Here is an 18295-nt window from a genome sequence, read left to right on the forward strand (position 1 = left end):
ATGTTTTTTTGTGTCATCCCTGCAGAGTAAATGTGTCTTGCCCTTTTCCTATAATGAACTACACACAGCAGACTATAACATATACACAAGAACCCAGTCCAAATAAAAGATTAAGGGAATACTTAAGAGAAGCCTAGCTGGAAAGTAAAGTAGGAACAATACTCAGGAACAATATAATACGTTACAAAGAAACGTGATTATTACAATAATACCTTACAAAGAAACTGTATCTTTCTGATAGAAACATTAAGTCACATGAAGGTCATGCCCCTAGTCTTCACTGGCTGATACTGACTTTGTAAACTATTAAAACTTCTTCTGTTCAAATTTTAAGAGGCAAATTCACCTTTTATTGAAATCTATAGGCCGGGCGCAGTGGCTCACGCCTGTAATCCCAGAACTTTGGGAGGCCGAGGTTGGTGGATCACTTGAGGTCAGGAGTTGGAGATATTAGCCTGACTAACATGGTAAAACCCCGTCTCTACTTAAACTACAAAATTAGCCAGGCGTGATGGTGCATGCCTGTAACCCCAGCTACTTGGGCGACTGAGGCAGGAGAATGGCTTCGACCTGGAAGGCAGAGGTTGCAGTGAGCTGAGATTGCTCCATTGCACTCCAGCCTGGAGGACAGAGAGAGACTCCATCTCAAAAAAACAAAACAAACCAACCAAGCAAACAAACAAAAACAAGCAAGCAAGCAAGCTATAAAATCTGTGCTGCCATATGACAGTGAGTGAAAAGGCAACAGGTTAAAACAGATGTTGCTGTTGGTTGTATCCTTGAAACAACCCAACATAAAACCAACCAGAAGCAACTGCAGTTTCACACTCCCTGCTCACAGGGGAAGTGGGCAGAGGCCAGAGGCTGCTGATAACTGCTCTGCAGCAGCCTCTCCAGCCACACCTCTGTGCGAATCTTACCAAGCTTCATCCTTGAGCGGCAGTGGAACACTGAGTCCCCAGTCAAAGCAATGGGAAAGGAGGCTCACCACTCAGCATGGCTGTCAGCACAATGGTCACAGCACTGGCAAGAATTTTTACTAACATAGTATTTATGGTGTCACTGCTGCTACATGTCTACCCCATAAAGCCTCATATGGACATCAACATTTAAATGAAACCAGATCCTAACAGACCAAACAATTAAGCTACCAAATTGAAAATCAAGAGTAGCGAAAACACTGGAGTCTTCTCTTTAGACAAAACATCCAGAGTCAAGAAATCTGTATTGCCTACTGCAGTTTTACTATTTTTAAGTTCTTCTTCCTGTTGATACGGTCAGATTTTCAACTCCCTCCACTAATCAAAACCACAACACTACGTCATTGATGCAGGAAACGCAACCAGTTAAAATAAAGCTCAGTGTTATCGCTCCACTACCATATGATTTCCCTCTATTCTATTTTTAATGATCAAAAAGGTATTCAATACATTTTCATATCTCTTCCAAGATGATTGCTCGAGGAAATGTTTCAAAATCCATTATTGTTTTTCCTTTGAATCTGTACACTTTTACGATTCAGTAATTATCCCTCCTGCCAACGAAGAGGTGCTTCTAAAAATTTTAGAAGATATGAGGAACATAATTACCATTCTCTACCATGAATGGAAATGATCAGTGGCGCTGCAGCTGCCACTGATACCCAGTGAAAGAAACGGTGATAAGAAACCGTCACCTGCCGAAAACCATGGCACTATCTGAAGGGAGGTCATCTGAGTTCTGCTAAATATTAGTCTTCAACATTAATTTAAACAGTTCCAAGAAGTATCTTGACAGATTAAGCGAGAAACTCCTTTCAAAGAAGTTTCACTGAGGTAGAAATAGAATCAAATCTAAAATTTTCTCTCAAGTTAATTACAAGAAACTATTGCCGATAAAAGGGCAAAGTGGCAGTACAGTTTCCGAAGAAAATACAAAGGTAAAGAAGGCATCAAGAATGGTGGTTCATCCTTTAGCCAGCATAAGGAAGAGATCTCTCAGGTTCCATGGCTGAACCCCGTTTTCACACTGGAGTAACAGCCCACCTATGAAACAGACACAGGAAAAAGAGTATGAAATGTACTTGGTGGTTTTGTCTGAAAGAAGAAAAAAGGCCATTACTGAATATAAATAAAAGCAAGGCCTTTAACCAATATTCATTCAAGGCAGAGAAACAAGTCAAAGATTGCCTTCACAATGACAGCACCCTGATAATCTGAGCTCTCAACACACCGTTGGAAAAGCTACCATTTGGGTCCTCAAGCTGCCTGCTCAGCAAGTGCAACTGCTGTGGGTGGAGGAGACCTCTGAGTCCCTTGTTTGAGGCTGCAGTTTGGTTTACGGGTTTCATTCCTTCAAAGCACATGTCCTCCTCTTGATCTGACATGTATCCTGGGGGGCTGGGGACACCATCCAGCGTCACTATAAACTTGGGACTTGCAGGTTTATCTGGTTGTACAAGATCTCTGCCAGACAGATAAAAAATACCATAGAATTAGGGAAACACACACAAAACGCTGAGCCCCTAAAGTGCTCTTCAGCAGAACTATCACTCCCGTGGCTGTGCGTTTGCTTCAATAAAAAAGACTAGGTAGGGCTTCCAGGTGCAGCACTGGTGGGTTCCCTGCTAACACACGATGGCCAGGAACAGTCACAGCGGCATCATCACCAGTGACCCTCCAGCCTGTACTAACTTTACTAAGGATAATCTCCCCTCAAGCCTGACCCCATCACCCATTCGATCTTCACAGGGTCAATATGGAAATCAACCAAAAAATTAGCATCAATGCTCAGAACACAGGGCCAGCAGCATTTATGCTAATTGATTATCTGTATGTTGGTTCTTTTACAGAAACAGTCAGTTTTCTAAGGGAAAAAAATCACCCAAACCTGATCTGCCAACTCTCTTTAGAGTTGACCTGCTTATGGTCAGCTGGCTTTTAAACTTGCATTTCCTAAATTTGCATAAAGAAAAGAATCTTAATAGAGTTAAATCATACACTGGAGTTGTAATTTGTAGGTTAATGGATTTCTGAACAAGAAAGATGAACTGGAATTCTTGAAAACTGAATTGGCTAGCTACTGAATCCATGAAAGCACTCTACACTAGGGGTTGGGGCGGGGAGGAGGGAAGCTGCAAACGAATGGTTAACCTTTACTATCTAATCACACAAGTTAACTACACAAGAAAAAGAAACCATCTACCGTGTCTGCATAAGGTGTCCTGAAAGTACCCGAAGGGAATCTGCAGTCTTCATCCCCGACTCTTGGTTTGGTGCCACTACTATTTCCTCAGACAGCTTTGGCTTCTTCAGAATAAATGATCTTGTGTCTGCATGGACCATGGATTCCATGTCATAGTAATCTGAGCCAAAAAAATTGGCCACAAATGTTTACTTTTGAATATACCTTACATTCCCAACATCAAACATGTGAGAAGAATGTCAATCTTTTATATATTCAAATTATTTCAAAGGAAAATCACAACTGGTTCCATTCAGGAAAATAGGGCTAGAATTCTATTCCAAACATGTTTTCAAAGAACTCCAGGAGTCCTTTCCACCTAGGGCACAGTACCAGTGATTCTGATTGACACTCCCTACCCACAGCAGAGAAAGGTGCTCAGGTGAGGCATCTCATGAGATATTAACAATATACCTTTAAAGTACAAAAGTCTTTTCTAAAAACCTAGAGAATTTGAGTCCTAATGCTCCCTATAATTAGAATACACAGACTGCTGAACCACTTTTCGAAAATCTGGTTTGTTCACTTCGCACAATACCACTTAGACTCATGTCCTGATAAAAAGAATTCAAGTGGTACAATTTCCAATTGGTGATAGACCGAGGACTACTTTAAAAGGGAACTGAAAGGTGAATGGGCACTTAAACATATGTATCAAGAAAAACACTGGCCTTTAATGCAAATAACTATAAGCTCACATCATCTACTATTTTATACAATATGTCAAGACCTACAACCCAGAATGGATATGGCTGACCTATCAATACGCCATCAACGGACTACAGTTAATACACTTCTTTCAAAGCTAGAGACCAAAATTCACAGGACATTCATTTATGTTCATTCATTGAGTATTTACTGAACAACTAAGAGAACTGAGCTAGGTACACAAAGAAGAAAAGAAAAACAGACACATATACAATTTCAGAATAGCATGACCCAAAAGGGATGTGAACAAGGTGCTGAGAATATAGAGCAGCCCACTCCAGCCAAGAACCAAGGAAAAGCTTAGCAAGGAGGAACATCTGAAGTCAGCAGTAAAGGAACCAGCAGGAATAAACGAGGAGAGAGATTCGGAGAAACAAACACAGCACTTCAGGCAGAGGAAAACGCACGTAGAAGGAAAGGGGCTTTCACAAGGTCAAAGGCATCTGATCAAGGTTAGAATGTGGAATGGCTGGAAGGGTGTGTGTGGTGGGCTCAGCAGTGCATAGCAAGGAAAGCTGACACATATAATAAAGGTTCTTCTACGTCTCAGTGACTCTGGATTCTGGTCTAGAAGTAGCAAGAAATCAAGAGGCTTGGTGTGGCGGTTCACGTCTGTAATCCCAGCCTTCTGGGAGGCCGAGTCACAAGGATTCCGTAAGCCCAGGAGTTGGAGATCGGCCTAGACAACATAGTGAGACCTCCCATCAACCAGAAAAAATAAATAAATAAATAAAATTAGCCAAACGTGGCAGCACATGCCCGTAGTCCCAGCTACTTGGAAGGCTGAGGTGGGAGAAGCACTTGGGCCCAGGTCAAGGCTGCAATGAGTAGCAGGATTGTGCCACTGCACTCCAGCATGAGTGACAGAGGGAGACCCCATCTCAAACCAAAAAAAATTAAAAAAGAGAAAAGAAATCAAGGGAGGTTCCTAAGGAAGGAAGTGACCTGATCAAATTGGTTTTTAGAAAAACGGTGTTAAGAAAGAACCAGAGTCCTTGACCTGTTGTTGCCTGGGAGAGAGGGTGAGGCTCTGAATGAAAAGATTCTCCACTGTCTGTCCTGGAATCCCACACCTGACAGGAAGAGAAGACAAGCTCCGTCCTGGGAAGGGGCACGCCCGCCTTCCCCAGCAAGGGCAGTACAGATGGTAAAGTGAAACAGGTAGAAGACAAAGCTGGGATGAGAAACTTAGGAAAAGAAAAAGAGCAAAGTTAAAAGGGGCAAAGATACATTTCAATGTTAGATTTATTTAAAGTCTTTCTGGGACTCTCTCATGTTTAAGAGGAAGTAGAAAATTCAGATTTGACCCGTAGGTGGGGGGACAGAAGACGCTGAGTCAAAACCGAAGGTGACAGAAGTGTTTAACATACTCAGGGTGGCCGCCTCTCATTGAATCCTCACTCAAAGCCTACAAAGTCATTCTCCTCCCGTGTTACAGATGACCGTTTCCAGCTCCAAGTTATTAAATGATTCACCAAGGTCTCCCAACTATCAAAGGTGGGTCCCAACAGTGGTCCAGGGGCTGCTTCACTCCTTCCCACCACCCTGCACTTTCTGAGACCAAGGAGTTCTACTAGTTCATAGTCTGGGTGAACACAGAAGAGATGAAAATAATGCTGAAGGCTGGAGAGAGCAAAGCTAACCTTTTAAGGAGGAATGGGCCGGGCGTGGTGGCTCAAGCCTGTAATCCCAGCACTTTGGGAGGCCGAGACGGGCGGATCACGAGGTCAGGAGATCGAGACCATCCTGGCTAAGAGTGAAACCCCGTCTCTACTAAAAAATACAAAAAAAGAGCCGGGCGAGGTGGCGGGCGCCTGTAGTCCCAGCTACTCGGGAGGCTGAGGCAGGAGAATGGCGTAAACCTGGGAGGCGGAGCTTGCAGTGAGCTGAGATCCGGCCACTGCACTCCAGCCCGGGCGACAGAGCGAGACTCCGTCTCAAAAAAATAAAAATAAAAAAAAGGAGGAATGGAGGAGAGGAGCTGTACATAAGAATGAAAGGGAATGAAAAGAATAAGTGAAGTCCTGGCAGCCAAAAGGTCAAAGTTTGGAGAAAGTACAGGAACCCAAGTGTAACATGCTCCAGGGTTGAGGAAAGCGTGCACCAGTCCTTCCCGCACACCTCCCTGCAAGCTGCATGTTAGCAGCCTGGGTCACGTGGAGACCAGACAGACGGGGGAGTAAGTAATATCTTCTGAGTAGAGACCACAGGCTGACCCCATGTATTTACTTTTTGTTCCCTCCTGAAAGCCCACAAAAATGTCAATAAAGGGTTTTGTTTTTGTTTTTAAAGCATAAACTCACAAAGAAAATAAGTGTAAAAAGAAATTTTCAAAGTGGAAAACAGATGATTAAGAACTCAGGGGATCTGTAAAAGCTGAATTCTAAGGCAATAATGAAACAATCCAATTCAGACCACAAGATTCTCCAAAAGCTCAGGAACTGGCGGTAAAAGGGACCCTGGGAAGAAATGGGAGAAATGACAAGCAAAAAAGAGGTGTGTTAGATGTGTCCCTCTCAGAAGCAGTTAGTTCTTCTTCAACTCTAATTCCATGTGTCTGTTTTCTTTGTTTGAGACAGTCTTGCTCTGTCGCCCAGGCTGGAGGGCAGGCAGTGGTGCCAACTCAGCTCACTGCAACCTCCACCTCCTGGGTTCCAGCAAGGCTCCTGCCTCAGCCTCCCGAGCAGCTGGGATCACAGATGTACACCACCACCCCTGGCTAATTTTTGTATTTTTTAGTAGAGATCAGGTTTCGCCATGTTGGCCAGGCTGGTCTGGAACTCCTGACCTGAAGTGATCTGGCCGCCCTGGCTTCCCAAAGTGCTGGGATTATGGGCATGAGCCACCGCACCTGGCCACTGTTTTCTTGGTTTTGATCCTTGCCACACCAATCCCGACCTCTACACTGAAGACACCTGGGACGACTGGCAATGTGCTTTCCTGTAGATAATCTTCGGAGAGGCCCACGGATGAAGCATCAGGGTCTCTGCCAGAAAGACGCTATGACAAAATCCCCTGAATGTACACTGTTAAAAATTGTTAAAGGCAATTAGATTTCCTGATAAACCTTTACCCATTGCATGCATTCTCCCTTGGAGAAAGTGGAGCTTTAGACTCTTCAGAGGGTAAGAACAGAGTCCCTGGACCAAGAGATATCAGCCAGGATGAAAGAAGAACTGGACTGACAATGATGTGGGGAGAATTAAACATTACATAATAATTAACGGTGAAGTGCCTCTCCCAGCCTTCTTTCCCCCTTTAAGCTCGCAGAACTCTACCAGGCTATTACTTGAAAAACCTTGTTTTGGAGAAGCTGACCAGGCTGAGAGGAAAGTCTTAAAGGCAGTGACATCAGGGTGCCCATGAACTAGACAGGCAGGACAAACCACTTTCCACCACACGGTCCAGTTTCAAATATAAAGTCGAAGCGCCCCATGCCCCAACTCATGAACCCAGAATACCAGTGAGCTTCTGAGTGCTCCACTCGGAAATGTAAGACCACCTAGGATCCCCAGATATCCGATGGAAACCTCCAGCATAAAAGACAGCCAAAACAGACCACTTAGAGAAAACAAGGCCCAGCAGGGAGGGGAAAAATGTCAAAACCAACTTTCAGATCCACAGAGAAATAACAAAAAGTATTGCGTACACAAAACAAAACCAGTATGTTTTTAAAAAAATTAATAGAATGTGCAGAAACAAAGGGCTCTTAGAATAAAACATGTGATAGGAGCTAAGCACTGCAGCCATTCATAAGCCTCGCAGAACTACTTGCTGTTTCAAACCACGTGCACCATGTGTACAATGGAAAGCTGAAGGAAGCAGAGAAAACATGCACAAGAGCTATGAAGTGGATCCCACACACAGACCTCGGCTGCCAACCTTTTCAAATACTCCTGTGGAGGAAGCAGGATGGACTGCTGGGAGAGCTAAATCATGGGTAGAGAATGTCTGAACACCTCTACAGAGAGAAGACAGGAGGCAGAGAATGAAGCTGGAGGAGTGGGTGACATGCCAGTGCTCACTAACCTGGTGGGATCTGGCCTCTGGTGCAGGCTGACCCTTAGGGAGGAAAAGCACACTTTCTGAGCTGGAAAGCTGGGGGAGGGTCAGGGAACAGAGTGACTGACTGTGGAGTCCTGACTGAGGGGAAAGAAATTCCAGGAAGGGGCTGAGAGGGGTCAAGGGACCAGAGCTTCCCACAAAAGACAGACTTAGGGGAAACAGAAGGACTGAGATGATTCCGGGTCTCTCATGGTTGCCTGTGTTTATCCTGCAGTCCTTTTTAAGACACTGAACATGCATCTGGCAGGGGCTGGCCACTGAGGACAGAGATAATAAAAATGAAGGCGTCAGCTCCAGTCCTGAAGTAGCCCTTGGCATGTGTGTCTGTGGGGAGAGGAAAGGAGACAGGCAAACTAGAGTGGCTCTAAGAACACTAGAACAAGTTCCAGGCACAGCCCTGCTGATAAGACTCCAAAATGAAGTACAAGAGGATAAGGCTAAACATGTGAAAAACAGGACACAAAAGCCACTCACTGCAATGACAAAAGCTGGGTAGAGTGGGAGGGTAAGTCAGAAATGCAGGTCATTCCTGACAGCAGGAGAGTGACAGCCAACAGTGCTATGGACACACGTGGAATGGTGTGAAAGGAACAAAGTTCTCCAATGAGGCAAAAAATTATAACACTATATAACATGAAAAAAATGCAGATCTTATCTCCTGGCCCTAAAATATTTTCACAGATCTAAACATAACATCTTAGGGCAGGATCTAAGAGATATGAGATATGTTAAATGGGGTGTAAGAAATGGAAATGGCAACTGAAACGGCTGGATTACAGTACAACTTGGAACATTACCAACCTTGACTCATCTGCAGAGTTTCTGCCATTACTGGGTCGATTTGCAGTCGGGATAATAATTGCCTCTGTTGAGTTCCTAGAATATAAATTTTAAAACTTCACTAAGCTTACAACACAGACAATACCAGCATGTGGTTCCCAAAAATCAATCCTTCTGGGTTCTTAACTTAAAGTCTTAAAAGTAACTTAAAGCTTCAGCAATTCAATTTAACACTATTTATAGACCAAAGGCATATCCTATAAGACAAAAAAGGCTGTACTCAGGGTTAAACCAAAAATGCCAATGTAAGACACTCCTGGTTCTCCCTCTGTGAGGACATCAGTTTTCCTGAATTTGAATTCTGTGGGGAAAGTAAAGGTGGCAAAAGGGCGGAAAACCCAGGCAAAGGCACCTTGTGGCACGGCAGCTCGCATCACAGCCAACTGCACAATCAGCATGGCAAGCCCCTCCCTCCATCACCTGAGCTCTTACCATCACGACTCACTCACCCATGACCTTTGAAGATAATAATCAAAATAGCAAAACAAAACACTCCAGAATTATCTAAACATAGGAGTTCCCAAAAGACAAACTATGGGCTTCGATGCATGCAAAGAAAACAAGACACTCGGCTCTACAATCCACACCCTATGTCAGCAAAGCATGATAATAATTCTTTGGCTCTCCCACAAGAACAGATGTTCAACTACTTATTTCTTCTAAAATAGGCTCATAACATTAATTCCTATTAGGTTCACAATTCCTAATAATAATATGCTCAGCAGTCTGACTGCACAAAATACGGACAAATAACTGATTTTTTCTATCTTCGATCTGATGTGAAGCTCCTTGAGGATGGGACAATGTCATACTTTTCTGTAGCCCCCACAGTGCTTAGCAGACAGCAGGCACTCACTTGCTCATGTATAAGGTACTGCACTACAGTGTACGAAGGGATGTAACTGATAGGGTTGCAAATATTGAAATCTTACTAAGATGCCCACATGCTAATTTGGGGTACATCCACTACAGGTGGCTTCACAAGGACAGGCTTCGCTTACTCAGTGCAAAGATGTAAGTGGGCAATCTCCCACCAGGCACCACATTTCATTAAAAGGTGTTTTTAAGTTTTAAAACCTATACTCGATTTGAAATTTTATCAGTTGGTTTCCTTTAAAACATAAGTGACATGACATTTTATTGGTGCATCCCAAAAAAGTGAATTCCTTCCAGAATTATTACCGCAAAAACACACACATCCTGAGGAACTGTAACCAAGATGACAGTTAGGTCAAGTTGTATTCCTGTGGGAAGCTTGGAAAACTGAGGTGAAAAGTTACAGGAAGAATGCTCTTTCCATCCAAATACTCAACAGGTCTCCTTCACATCAACAGTACATGATAAAAGAATGAGACATTTTAAAATAATTTCACACAGATACAAAAAAGACCACACTTCCACATTTCAAGTTTTGCTTCATCGCTCTAGGTTCATCTATCTTTTCAAAACATTGTTTTAGAGAGCTCCATTAAAGAGGATGGAATTCTGATCAATTCTAGATTTCTAAGCTAAATCACGCAGAATCCAAATTTGTCATTAAAGGTCTATGAAAAATTCAAGTTCTCTGTAACTTGCTCCCTCCACATCAGAGTTACAGTCAACATACGTGGAAAGATACACATCAAAGGATGGGTACCTAGAACATACTGTATATTAAGAGTTTACCTTTCTCAGTGTTTCTAAGGAAGCCGATTATTTTTACATCAGTAGTTCTTGACTGCGATTCAGTATCTTCTTCTTGATCTTCAAATTGTCTCTTGCATTCAGATGTTGTTGAATATTCATTCATTTTAACCTCCAAAGATGAAATTTTTGCTTCATTCTGGGACACTCTAACATTTAGATCAAAAAGATTTGCTTCCACTGTCAAAACAGCTGCTTTCATTCCTTTAATCTCATTGATATCAGTTGATATTTTCCTTAAAAGGTGGGAAATATTGTCTAGCTCATTCAGTGAACAAGAGGAGCTTGTTATGGAACCTAAGTCCACTGGTTCCGGTGGAAGAAAAATTGGTAGACGTGGTGATGGAAACTTCGAAGACATTCTCATAAAGGAGATAGAAATCTCAAGGACATTTTCATAAAATTCTCTCTCCCCCTTAAAATCTGATAACTTTTTCTTCACAGCTCATTAAGTTATTTCATCAAAAGTAAAAGCAGTGATCAAGGCTGTTACCTTAAGAAGTATTAAGAGCAAATAACATCTTACAATCTATAATTCAAAAAATGGGGTTGTACATTTCTAGAGCCAGAACTCAAAAGTAAATGTGAAAAGGCTAAACATACAAGACCAATTGCTCTTCGCTACAACTAAGAAGCCCTAACATGTAGGGCCCTACATCCTCTAAGTCCTACCATCTATATAGCTCCTCTTCCAATAAACCCTATTATTACATAGAAAATAATACTAGTTTCTGATTGGCTGAAAACAGACATGTGTCACACACAGAATTTTCTATTGTTTACTTCACATGAGACCACTGAAGCGCTACACTCTAAGTTAAGCAATACAACATTAAGTGCTTTACATCTAAATATGAGATGAATTAAATGTACTTTTCCCTTTTCATCTAAACCATAACATTTTTAAGCTTCAGATTTCTGAATTGTTTTATTTTATTTTAAGTTGTATTTCCCTTTGAAATCAGTATATAACATTATTGAGATTGACAAATCCTTTGGAGAGAGAGGGCAGAGAAAGTACCTGGACCCATGATCCAAACAAACTTCTTTCAAGATACATGTGGTAATAACGGAAATTCAACTTCACTAATACAGTATCATGTAAACTCAAGGATGGGGAAATAAGAACTCAGCCTTGGCTTAAAACTAGACCATTATTAGACAGGTGTTTCTTAAATATTCTCTCCCATTTTGTTGTCTTTTTTTTTTTTTTTGATAGCATCTTTTGAAACACAAAAATACTAAATTTTGATGAAGTCCTATTTATCTTTTTTTCCTTTGGTTGCTTGTGCTTTTGGTGTCATATTTAAGAAACCATTCTGGAATCCAAGACATAACTATTTTTTTCCCTAAGAGTTTTGAAGTTTAGGTTTTTGATCCATTTTGAGTTAATTTTTGTTTATGACATAAGGTAAGGTTCCAACTTCAGTCTTTTCATGTGGATATTCAGTTGTCCCAGCATCACCCGTGGAAAAACCTATTCTTTTGCCAATAAACAGTCTTAGCACCGCTGCCAAAAATCGACGCGTTGTGAAAGTATGCAGTTGCTTCTGGACTCTCAATTCTGGTCCACGGGTCTGTATGGTCATCCTTATGCCAGTATCACACAGTCTTGATTACTTTAGCTTTGTAATAAGTTTTGAAATCAAGTAACATAACCTTGACAATGTTACTCTTTTTCAATAGTTTTGGCTATTCTCGATCCCTTTTTATTTCCATATGAATTTTAGGATCAGCCTGCTGATTTCTACAAAAAAAGCAGTTTGGGATTTAAACAGGGATTGAGTTGAATCCATAGATCAACTTGGGGGCTACTGCCATCTTAACAATAGTAAAGACTTCTAGGCTGGGTGCAGTGGCTCATACCTGTAATCCCAGCATTTTAGGAGGCCAAGGTGGGCAGATCATGAGGTCAGGAGTTCGAGACCAGCCCGACCAACATGGCGAAACCCTGTCTCTACTAAAAATACAAAAATTAGCCGGGTGTGGTGGTGCACGCCTGTTATCTCAGCTACTCAGGAGGCTGAGACAGGAGAATCACTTGAACCCGGGAGGCAGAGGCTGCATGAGCAGAGATCACGCCACTGCACTCCAGCCTAGGAGACAGAGGGCAACTCCATTTAAAAAAAAAAAAACAAGAATAGTAAAGACTTCCAATCCATTAACACAGAAAATCTTTGAACGTCCTTAATTTGAGAAAGGACATTTTTACTTTGGTTTACTCCCCCAAGCAAACAAATAAGATATGCAACATACAAGGATGCCAGTTGGTAGATGCTGCTCACTACAGCCTCTTAAAAGAATAATCCTGGCTCGGCACGGTGGCTCACAACTGTCAATCCAGCACTTTGGGAGGCCAAGGCAGGTGGATCACTTGAGGTCAGGAGTTCGAGACCAGCCTGGCCAACGTGCTGAAACCCTGTCTCTACTAAAAATACAAAAATTAGCCAGTTGTGGTGGCACGCGCCTGTAATGCCAGTTACTTGGGAGGCTGACGCAGGAGAATCACTTGAACCTGTGAGGCGGAAGTTGCAGTGAGTGAGATCGCGCTACTGCACTGCAGCCTGGGTGACAGAGTAAGACTCTGTCTCAAAAAAAAAAAAAAAAAAAGGAATCCTTATAAAGAATTGTAGACTCTGGTTTCCCAATAGATGTCACAGTAACAGTATAAAGAAAATGCTCTGTGCTGGAATTTGTAAAATAAAAATCTTTATTCGTTTCTCCACTGTATGAATCAGTTCTTCAAAATTCCAGACAGAAAATAATTTCAAAATTCACAAGGCTTTGGATTCAGACTTTTTTTGAACAGAACCAGTTGGCATATGACATCCATAGTAACTGTTAACAGCAAGACACTCTCAGCCAAGCACCACCTGCAAACCAGCTGGTTCACTAGAGGACAAACAACCTCAAGGAAAAAAGTAGGAAAGAGGTCTAACAGAACAGGTCACAGAGAAACAAGGGCCCATCTGATGGCACCCGTATGGCCCACTATGTCCAGCCCAACTTTAGAAAAGAAAATAAGCAAGGACCCTTCCTAAGACTCCAGTTAAATACTCATCAGCAGAGAAAGTTTATGTATTTTAACATTTATTCCTACCAATAACTCCGAAGTAAATGCTACTGTTATCCTTCATTTATAGATTAGGAAACTGGGATACAGAAAAGTTAAAGTCAACTAGTAAACTGCAGGGTCTGCACCTTCAGTAGTCTGGCTCCTGGGTACACAATCAAGGACTCTACCATGTGATACATTAAGTGGAACAAAAGCACATCATAGAGAACTGTGTGTGGTGTAATTCCTACTTTATATGTACATTTGTATGTGTGCATAAGTAAACATATAATTCCACTTTATATACAAAGGATGCACATGTTCACAGATATAAGAAATGCCTAGAAGATGACACCAATACACATCAAACTTCTAAGTGCAGTGCCTCCCTCCGAGGAAAGCAGGGGGATTTTCCATTTTCTCTGAATATAAAATCTCCCCTTGACTCAGAATCTTTCACAGTGCTTCCAGTCCAACACAATGTATCAAGCATATACAATTATAATCTCTCCTTCTGAAGAGTCCATAAAAGTGAATCAAAGAACTTAATATCTACATCTCTACCCTATGATCTTTGGGTTTCTATTCTTTTATTTTTATTTTATTTTATTTTATTTTTTTCTGATATGGAGTCTTGCCCTGTCGCTTAGGCTACAGTGGAGTGACACAATCTCGGCTCACTGCAACCTCCGCCTCCTGGGTTCAAGCAATTCTCCTGCCTCAGCCTCCCAAGTAGCTGGGATTACAGGCACCCACCACCACACCTGGCTAATTTTTGTATTTTTAGTAGAGATGGGGTTTCACCATGTTGGCCAGGCTGGTCTTGAACTCCTGACCTGGTGATCTGCCCACCTCAGCCTCTCAACTTGCGGGGATTACAGGCTTGAGCCACCGTGCCCGGCAGATTTCTATTCTTATGTTTTCTAATATTCATACCAATATAGCATGTGTACATAAGTAAAATACATATATTGGTATACATACTTAAAAATGACTACTGTACAAACATTTCAGGTCAAAAATGTGATGGAGATCACTAATTTAGAGATGGGGGTTACAAGGTGATCACAGCAGATGAGATATCAACAATATCCGGGTAATAGAAAATATAGGGACAAATACTGGCTGTAAAGCACAGCAGGCAAAACCACAAATGAGCCCCTGTGAAAACTGCAGGTTAGATGCAAGGCAAGGCAGGAGTGACATTTACTCAGACAACAAACACTGACTGAGCTCCTACTACTATATGCCAGACACTGCTCTGGGCACTCAGTAACAGCCATACAGAACAAACACATAAATCCCTGCTCAAAAAGCACGGATTCTGTTGAGATGGGGAAGGAGATAGCTCTCAAGACCCCCAAATAGATACATGTTAAGAGAAAACATTTCATGTTAAAACATAAAGACCTAAGTCCAGATAAAAATACCTAAACCACGAAAACATAAAATATATATTTGATGGTGACAAACGTTACGGGGAAAAATAAAGCTTTAGAAAGGAGGGAGAATGGGGACGGGGCCGGAGGAGGCCTTGAAGATGACACATGGATGAGATATGAGAACATCCAAAGTAAACATTCTCAGGACAGGGCAAAAACATCTGAGATGTGCAGCTCTTCAAATGTCCTGAAGGACAAGCAGGCCAGTATGCAGGAGGAGCAGCAAGGACAGGGAGCCAGAGTAGAGGGAGGGAGGTGGGTGATGAGAAGGCAAAAGACTTTGACTTGCAGTGCGACAGGGAGCCCCTGGGGGGTTCTAAGCTGCAGAGTAGCATGATCTAATTTACAGTTTAAAGGATCAGTGCTGCTGCTATGTGGGACGGACTGAAGGAAGGCAAGTTTGAAAGCTGACACACCTTGTAAGAACACACTATTCCAATAATCAAGTAATCAAGGCAAATCACAGACAGTGACTTTGTTTTTTTTTTTTTTTTTTGAGACAGAGTGTCACTGTGTCACCAAGGCTGGAATGCAGTGGCGTGATCTCAGCTCACTGTAATGTAACCTCTCCCTCCTGGGTTCAAGCGATTCTCGTACCCCAGCCTCCTGAGTAATTGGGACTACAGGCACGTGCCATCATGCCCAGCTAATAGTTGTATTTTTAGTAGAGACGGGTTTCACTATGCCGGCCAGGCTGGTCTCAAACACCTAACGTCATATGATCCACCCGCCTCGGCCTCCCACAGTGCTGGGATTATAGGCATGAGCCAACACGCCCGGCCAGACAGTGACTTTGACGGGTGGTAGAGGCAGAAGTGATAAACAGTGGTGAATTCCATAAATCTGGAGGTAGAGGCTGACAGGTGCAACAAGAGAAGGAGGGAGACAGAGGTAGAGAGGAAAGGAAAGAAAGAAGGAGAGGAAAAAAAAGAATGGCAACAGGACTGTCTCAGAAATTGGAAAGATGAAGGCAGCACTAAACTGAAATGAGGAAGACTGCAGGAAGAACAAGACTGGAGAGGAAAATTCATAGTTGAGTTTTGGACAAGTCTGAAATGATTATACATCCAAGAAGAAATATAAAGTGGTTGCACAGAAATTAGGAATTCAGGGCAAGGTCCAGGCTGGAGATATAAAAATGTCAAAGTCACAGTGCAGAGATGAATCTGGATGAAACAAAGGGCCATCCAACTGTGAGAGATTGCAGCAATGAGTAAAAACCAAGGAGGATGTAAGGCAGAGAAGAAGGCTTGTGAATGGTATTGCCAGAGACAGACATTTAAAAGACAAAATTTTAATATTTTTAATAGACAACTAGTGGGAGTGTAAGCATACCAACCTGCTCCCCCAAAAAAATTCCTCTACAACTGCAAGGCCAATTGCAGCTCCTTGTCTGCTTCACTTAAAGCTAAACCTGCCTGCAGAAAAGCTCAGCCCACAGCACAATTCTAGGTAAGCCTCTGCACTACCTTTCCTCAAACTAGGAATCACTATCTGCAGACGTTTTTGAAAAACTCCCATATATGAAAGAGTAAGAAAAAAAGCATAAAATCTGACTCTGACTCCATTCATTAGGAGACAAGAGTGAATTCCTTGAAAAGAAAAAAAAATCCCTCTAATTAGGATCTTCAGACAGTTGAGATACTGTTTCCACAAAATAAGATACCATGAAAAACAGAACAAGAAAAAGTTTGTGGAAATTAAAAAATATGCTTGCCTACATTTTAAAAATGTTCAGTCAGGAGACTAAAGTCAAGGAAGCATTCAAGAGTAGACCAACAAGATCAAGTCAAAAATGAAGAGAGAAAAGTTACACAACTGACAGATCAAAGAAGGGGCTTATCATCCAACTAACAGAATTTCCACAAGAGAACAATGAAAACAAGGACAGTACATTTTAAAACAAACAAATGCAAGAGAATTTCTCACACTGAAGAGAATGAATTTTCAAATTAAAAGGGTACCTAATGTACCTAACTAGCATCTAGACATACCACAGTGAAATTTCAGACAACCATACCAGGAACATAGAAAAAAAAAATTCCCAGAGAAAAAAATCCCAGGTATTACACAATGGAATAAGATGGGCAACCAAGTTCTCAGCATAAACACTGAAGCCTCAAGATAAGGTAATTGTGCCTCCAAAGTTTTGCAAAACATGGCTTCAACTTAGAATTCTGTACCTAGTCAAAGTATCAAACAAGTACAAGGATAGCTTCAGATTTCCAAGCACTCAGAAAATCTACCTTCCATACTTTCTTAACGAGTTTCTTTGTGACATGATTACGAAATGCAGAAATGTACTGAGAAAACAAAATGGAATTCAGGAATTGCAGAGCTGATTCAGGGTAGGAGGGCATCCTGGGATGATGGCCTTGAGCAGGCCTAGAGCAGGCCTAGAACAAGCATTCAGGTGAGAAAAGGAGGAGAGAGGTTCCAGGAGGAAGGTACCTAAGAACAAGTGGGAAAGCCAAAGATTTCAAAGCACAGAGTGATAGACTTTTAGGCTACAGTACAGGTAGGCAATGCAAGAAGGGAAAAAAGAAGAACCTACGTGAAACAAAAAACTGTATGAGAGGGCAAAAATTAAAAAAAGAAACTCTAGAGAGTCCCTACACAAAACTGTACAAGAAACAGAACGTAAATTTGGCCTTGTAATATTTATATAGTCTTTAAAATTTTATTTTTAGAGACAGGGTCTTGGTCTGTCACCCAGGCTGGCACAATCACAGCGCACTGTAACCTCGAACTCCTGGGCTCAAGCAATCCTCCAGAGTAGCCACGACTACAGGTGCACATCGTCACACCCAGCTAATTAAAAATATATATATATATATAGATGAGGGTCTCGCTATGTTGCCCACGCTGGACTCAAATTCTTAGGCTCAAGCAAACCTCCCACCCCAGCCTCCTAAAGTGCTGGGATTACAGGTGTGAGCCACCAACCATGCCCAAATAGTCTTAATAGTGTAAATGCTTACTGTTTCTCAACTCTTAGAGTCAATCTACTAAGTCTTAACTAAAGTAGGGAACAAAATGTAAATTTGATCAGCTTTGACAATATAAAAGTACAGGTGACAATTCAGAAGGTGGAGGCAGGACAGAATGTAGGTGGTGGCAAGAAAAAAAATACAAGATTTGAAAGAGGGGCCTGGCACGGTGGCCTGTAATCCCAGCACTTTGGGAGGCCGAGATGGGAGGACTGCCTGAGCTCAGGAGTTCGAGACCAGCCTGGGCAAGATGGTGAGACCCCATCTCTACTAAAAATTTTATTTAAAAA

General features: G+C 42.0%; 1 protein-coding gene across 15 annotated transcripts in view; it reads right to left on the reverse strand.

The window, feature by feature from the left end:
• The window catches only part of ZC3H14 (zinc finger CCCH-type containing 14), a 50806-nt gene that overhangs the window by 7265 nt on the left and 25246 nt on the right, over positions 1–18295 (reverse strand). For 3 of the 15 annotated variants that reach the window (XM_033191668.1, XM_033191660.1, XM_033191659.1), the window contains 3 exons: positions 8797–8871; positions 3184–3343; positions 2212–2444 (listed from right to left, as the gene is read on the reverse strand). The exons of 2 other annotated variants lie outside the window; for them this stretch is intronic. In XM_033191668.1, coding sequence (XP_033047559.1) covers positions 2212–2444; positions 3184–3343; positions 8797–8871 — 468 coding nt within the window. Of the gene's footprint in view, positions 1–2211; positions 2445–3183; positions 3344–8796; positions 8872–10500; positions 11228–18295 lie in introns of those variants that run through there. 10 more of the 15 variants (XM_033191669.1, XM_033191674.1, XM_033191670.1 and 7 more) reach the window with 5 other exon arrangements.

This window comes from Trachypithecus francoisi, unplaced genomic scaffold (assembly GCF_009764315.1).
Source record: "Trachypithecus francoisi isolate TF-2019V2 unplaced genomic scaffold, Tfra_2.0 Lachesis_group3, whole genome shotgun sequence".
Taxonomy (NCBI): domain Eukaryota; kingdom Metazoa; phylum Chordata; class Mammalia; order Primates; family Cercopithecidae; genus Trachypithecus; species Trachypithecus francoisi.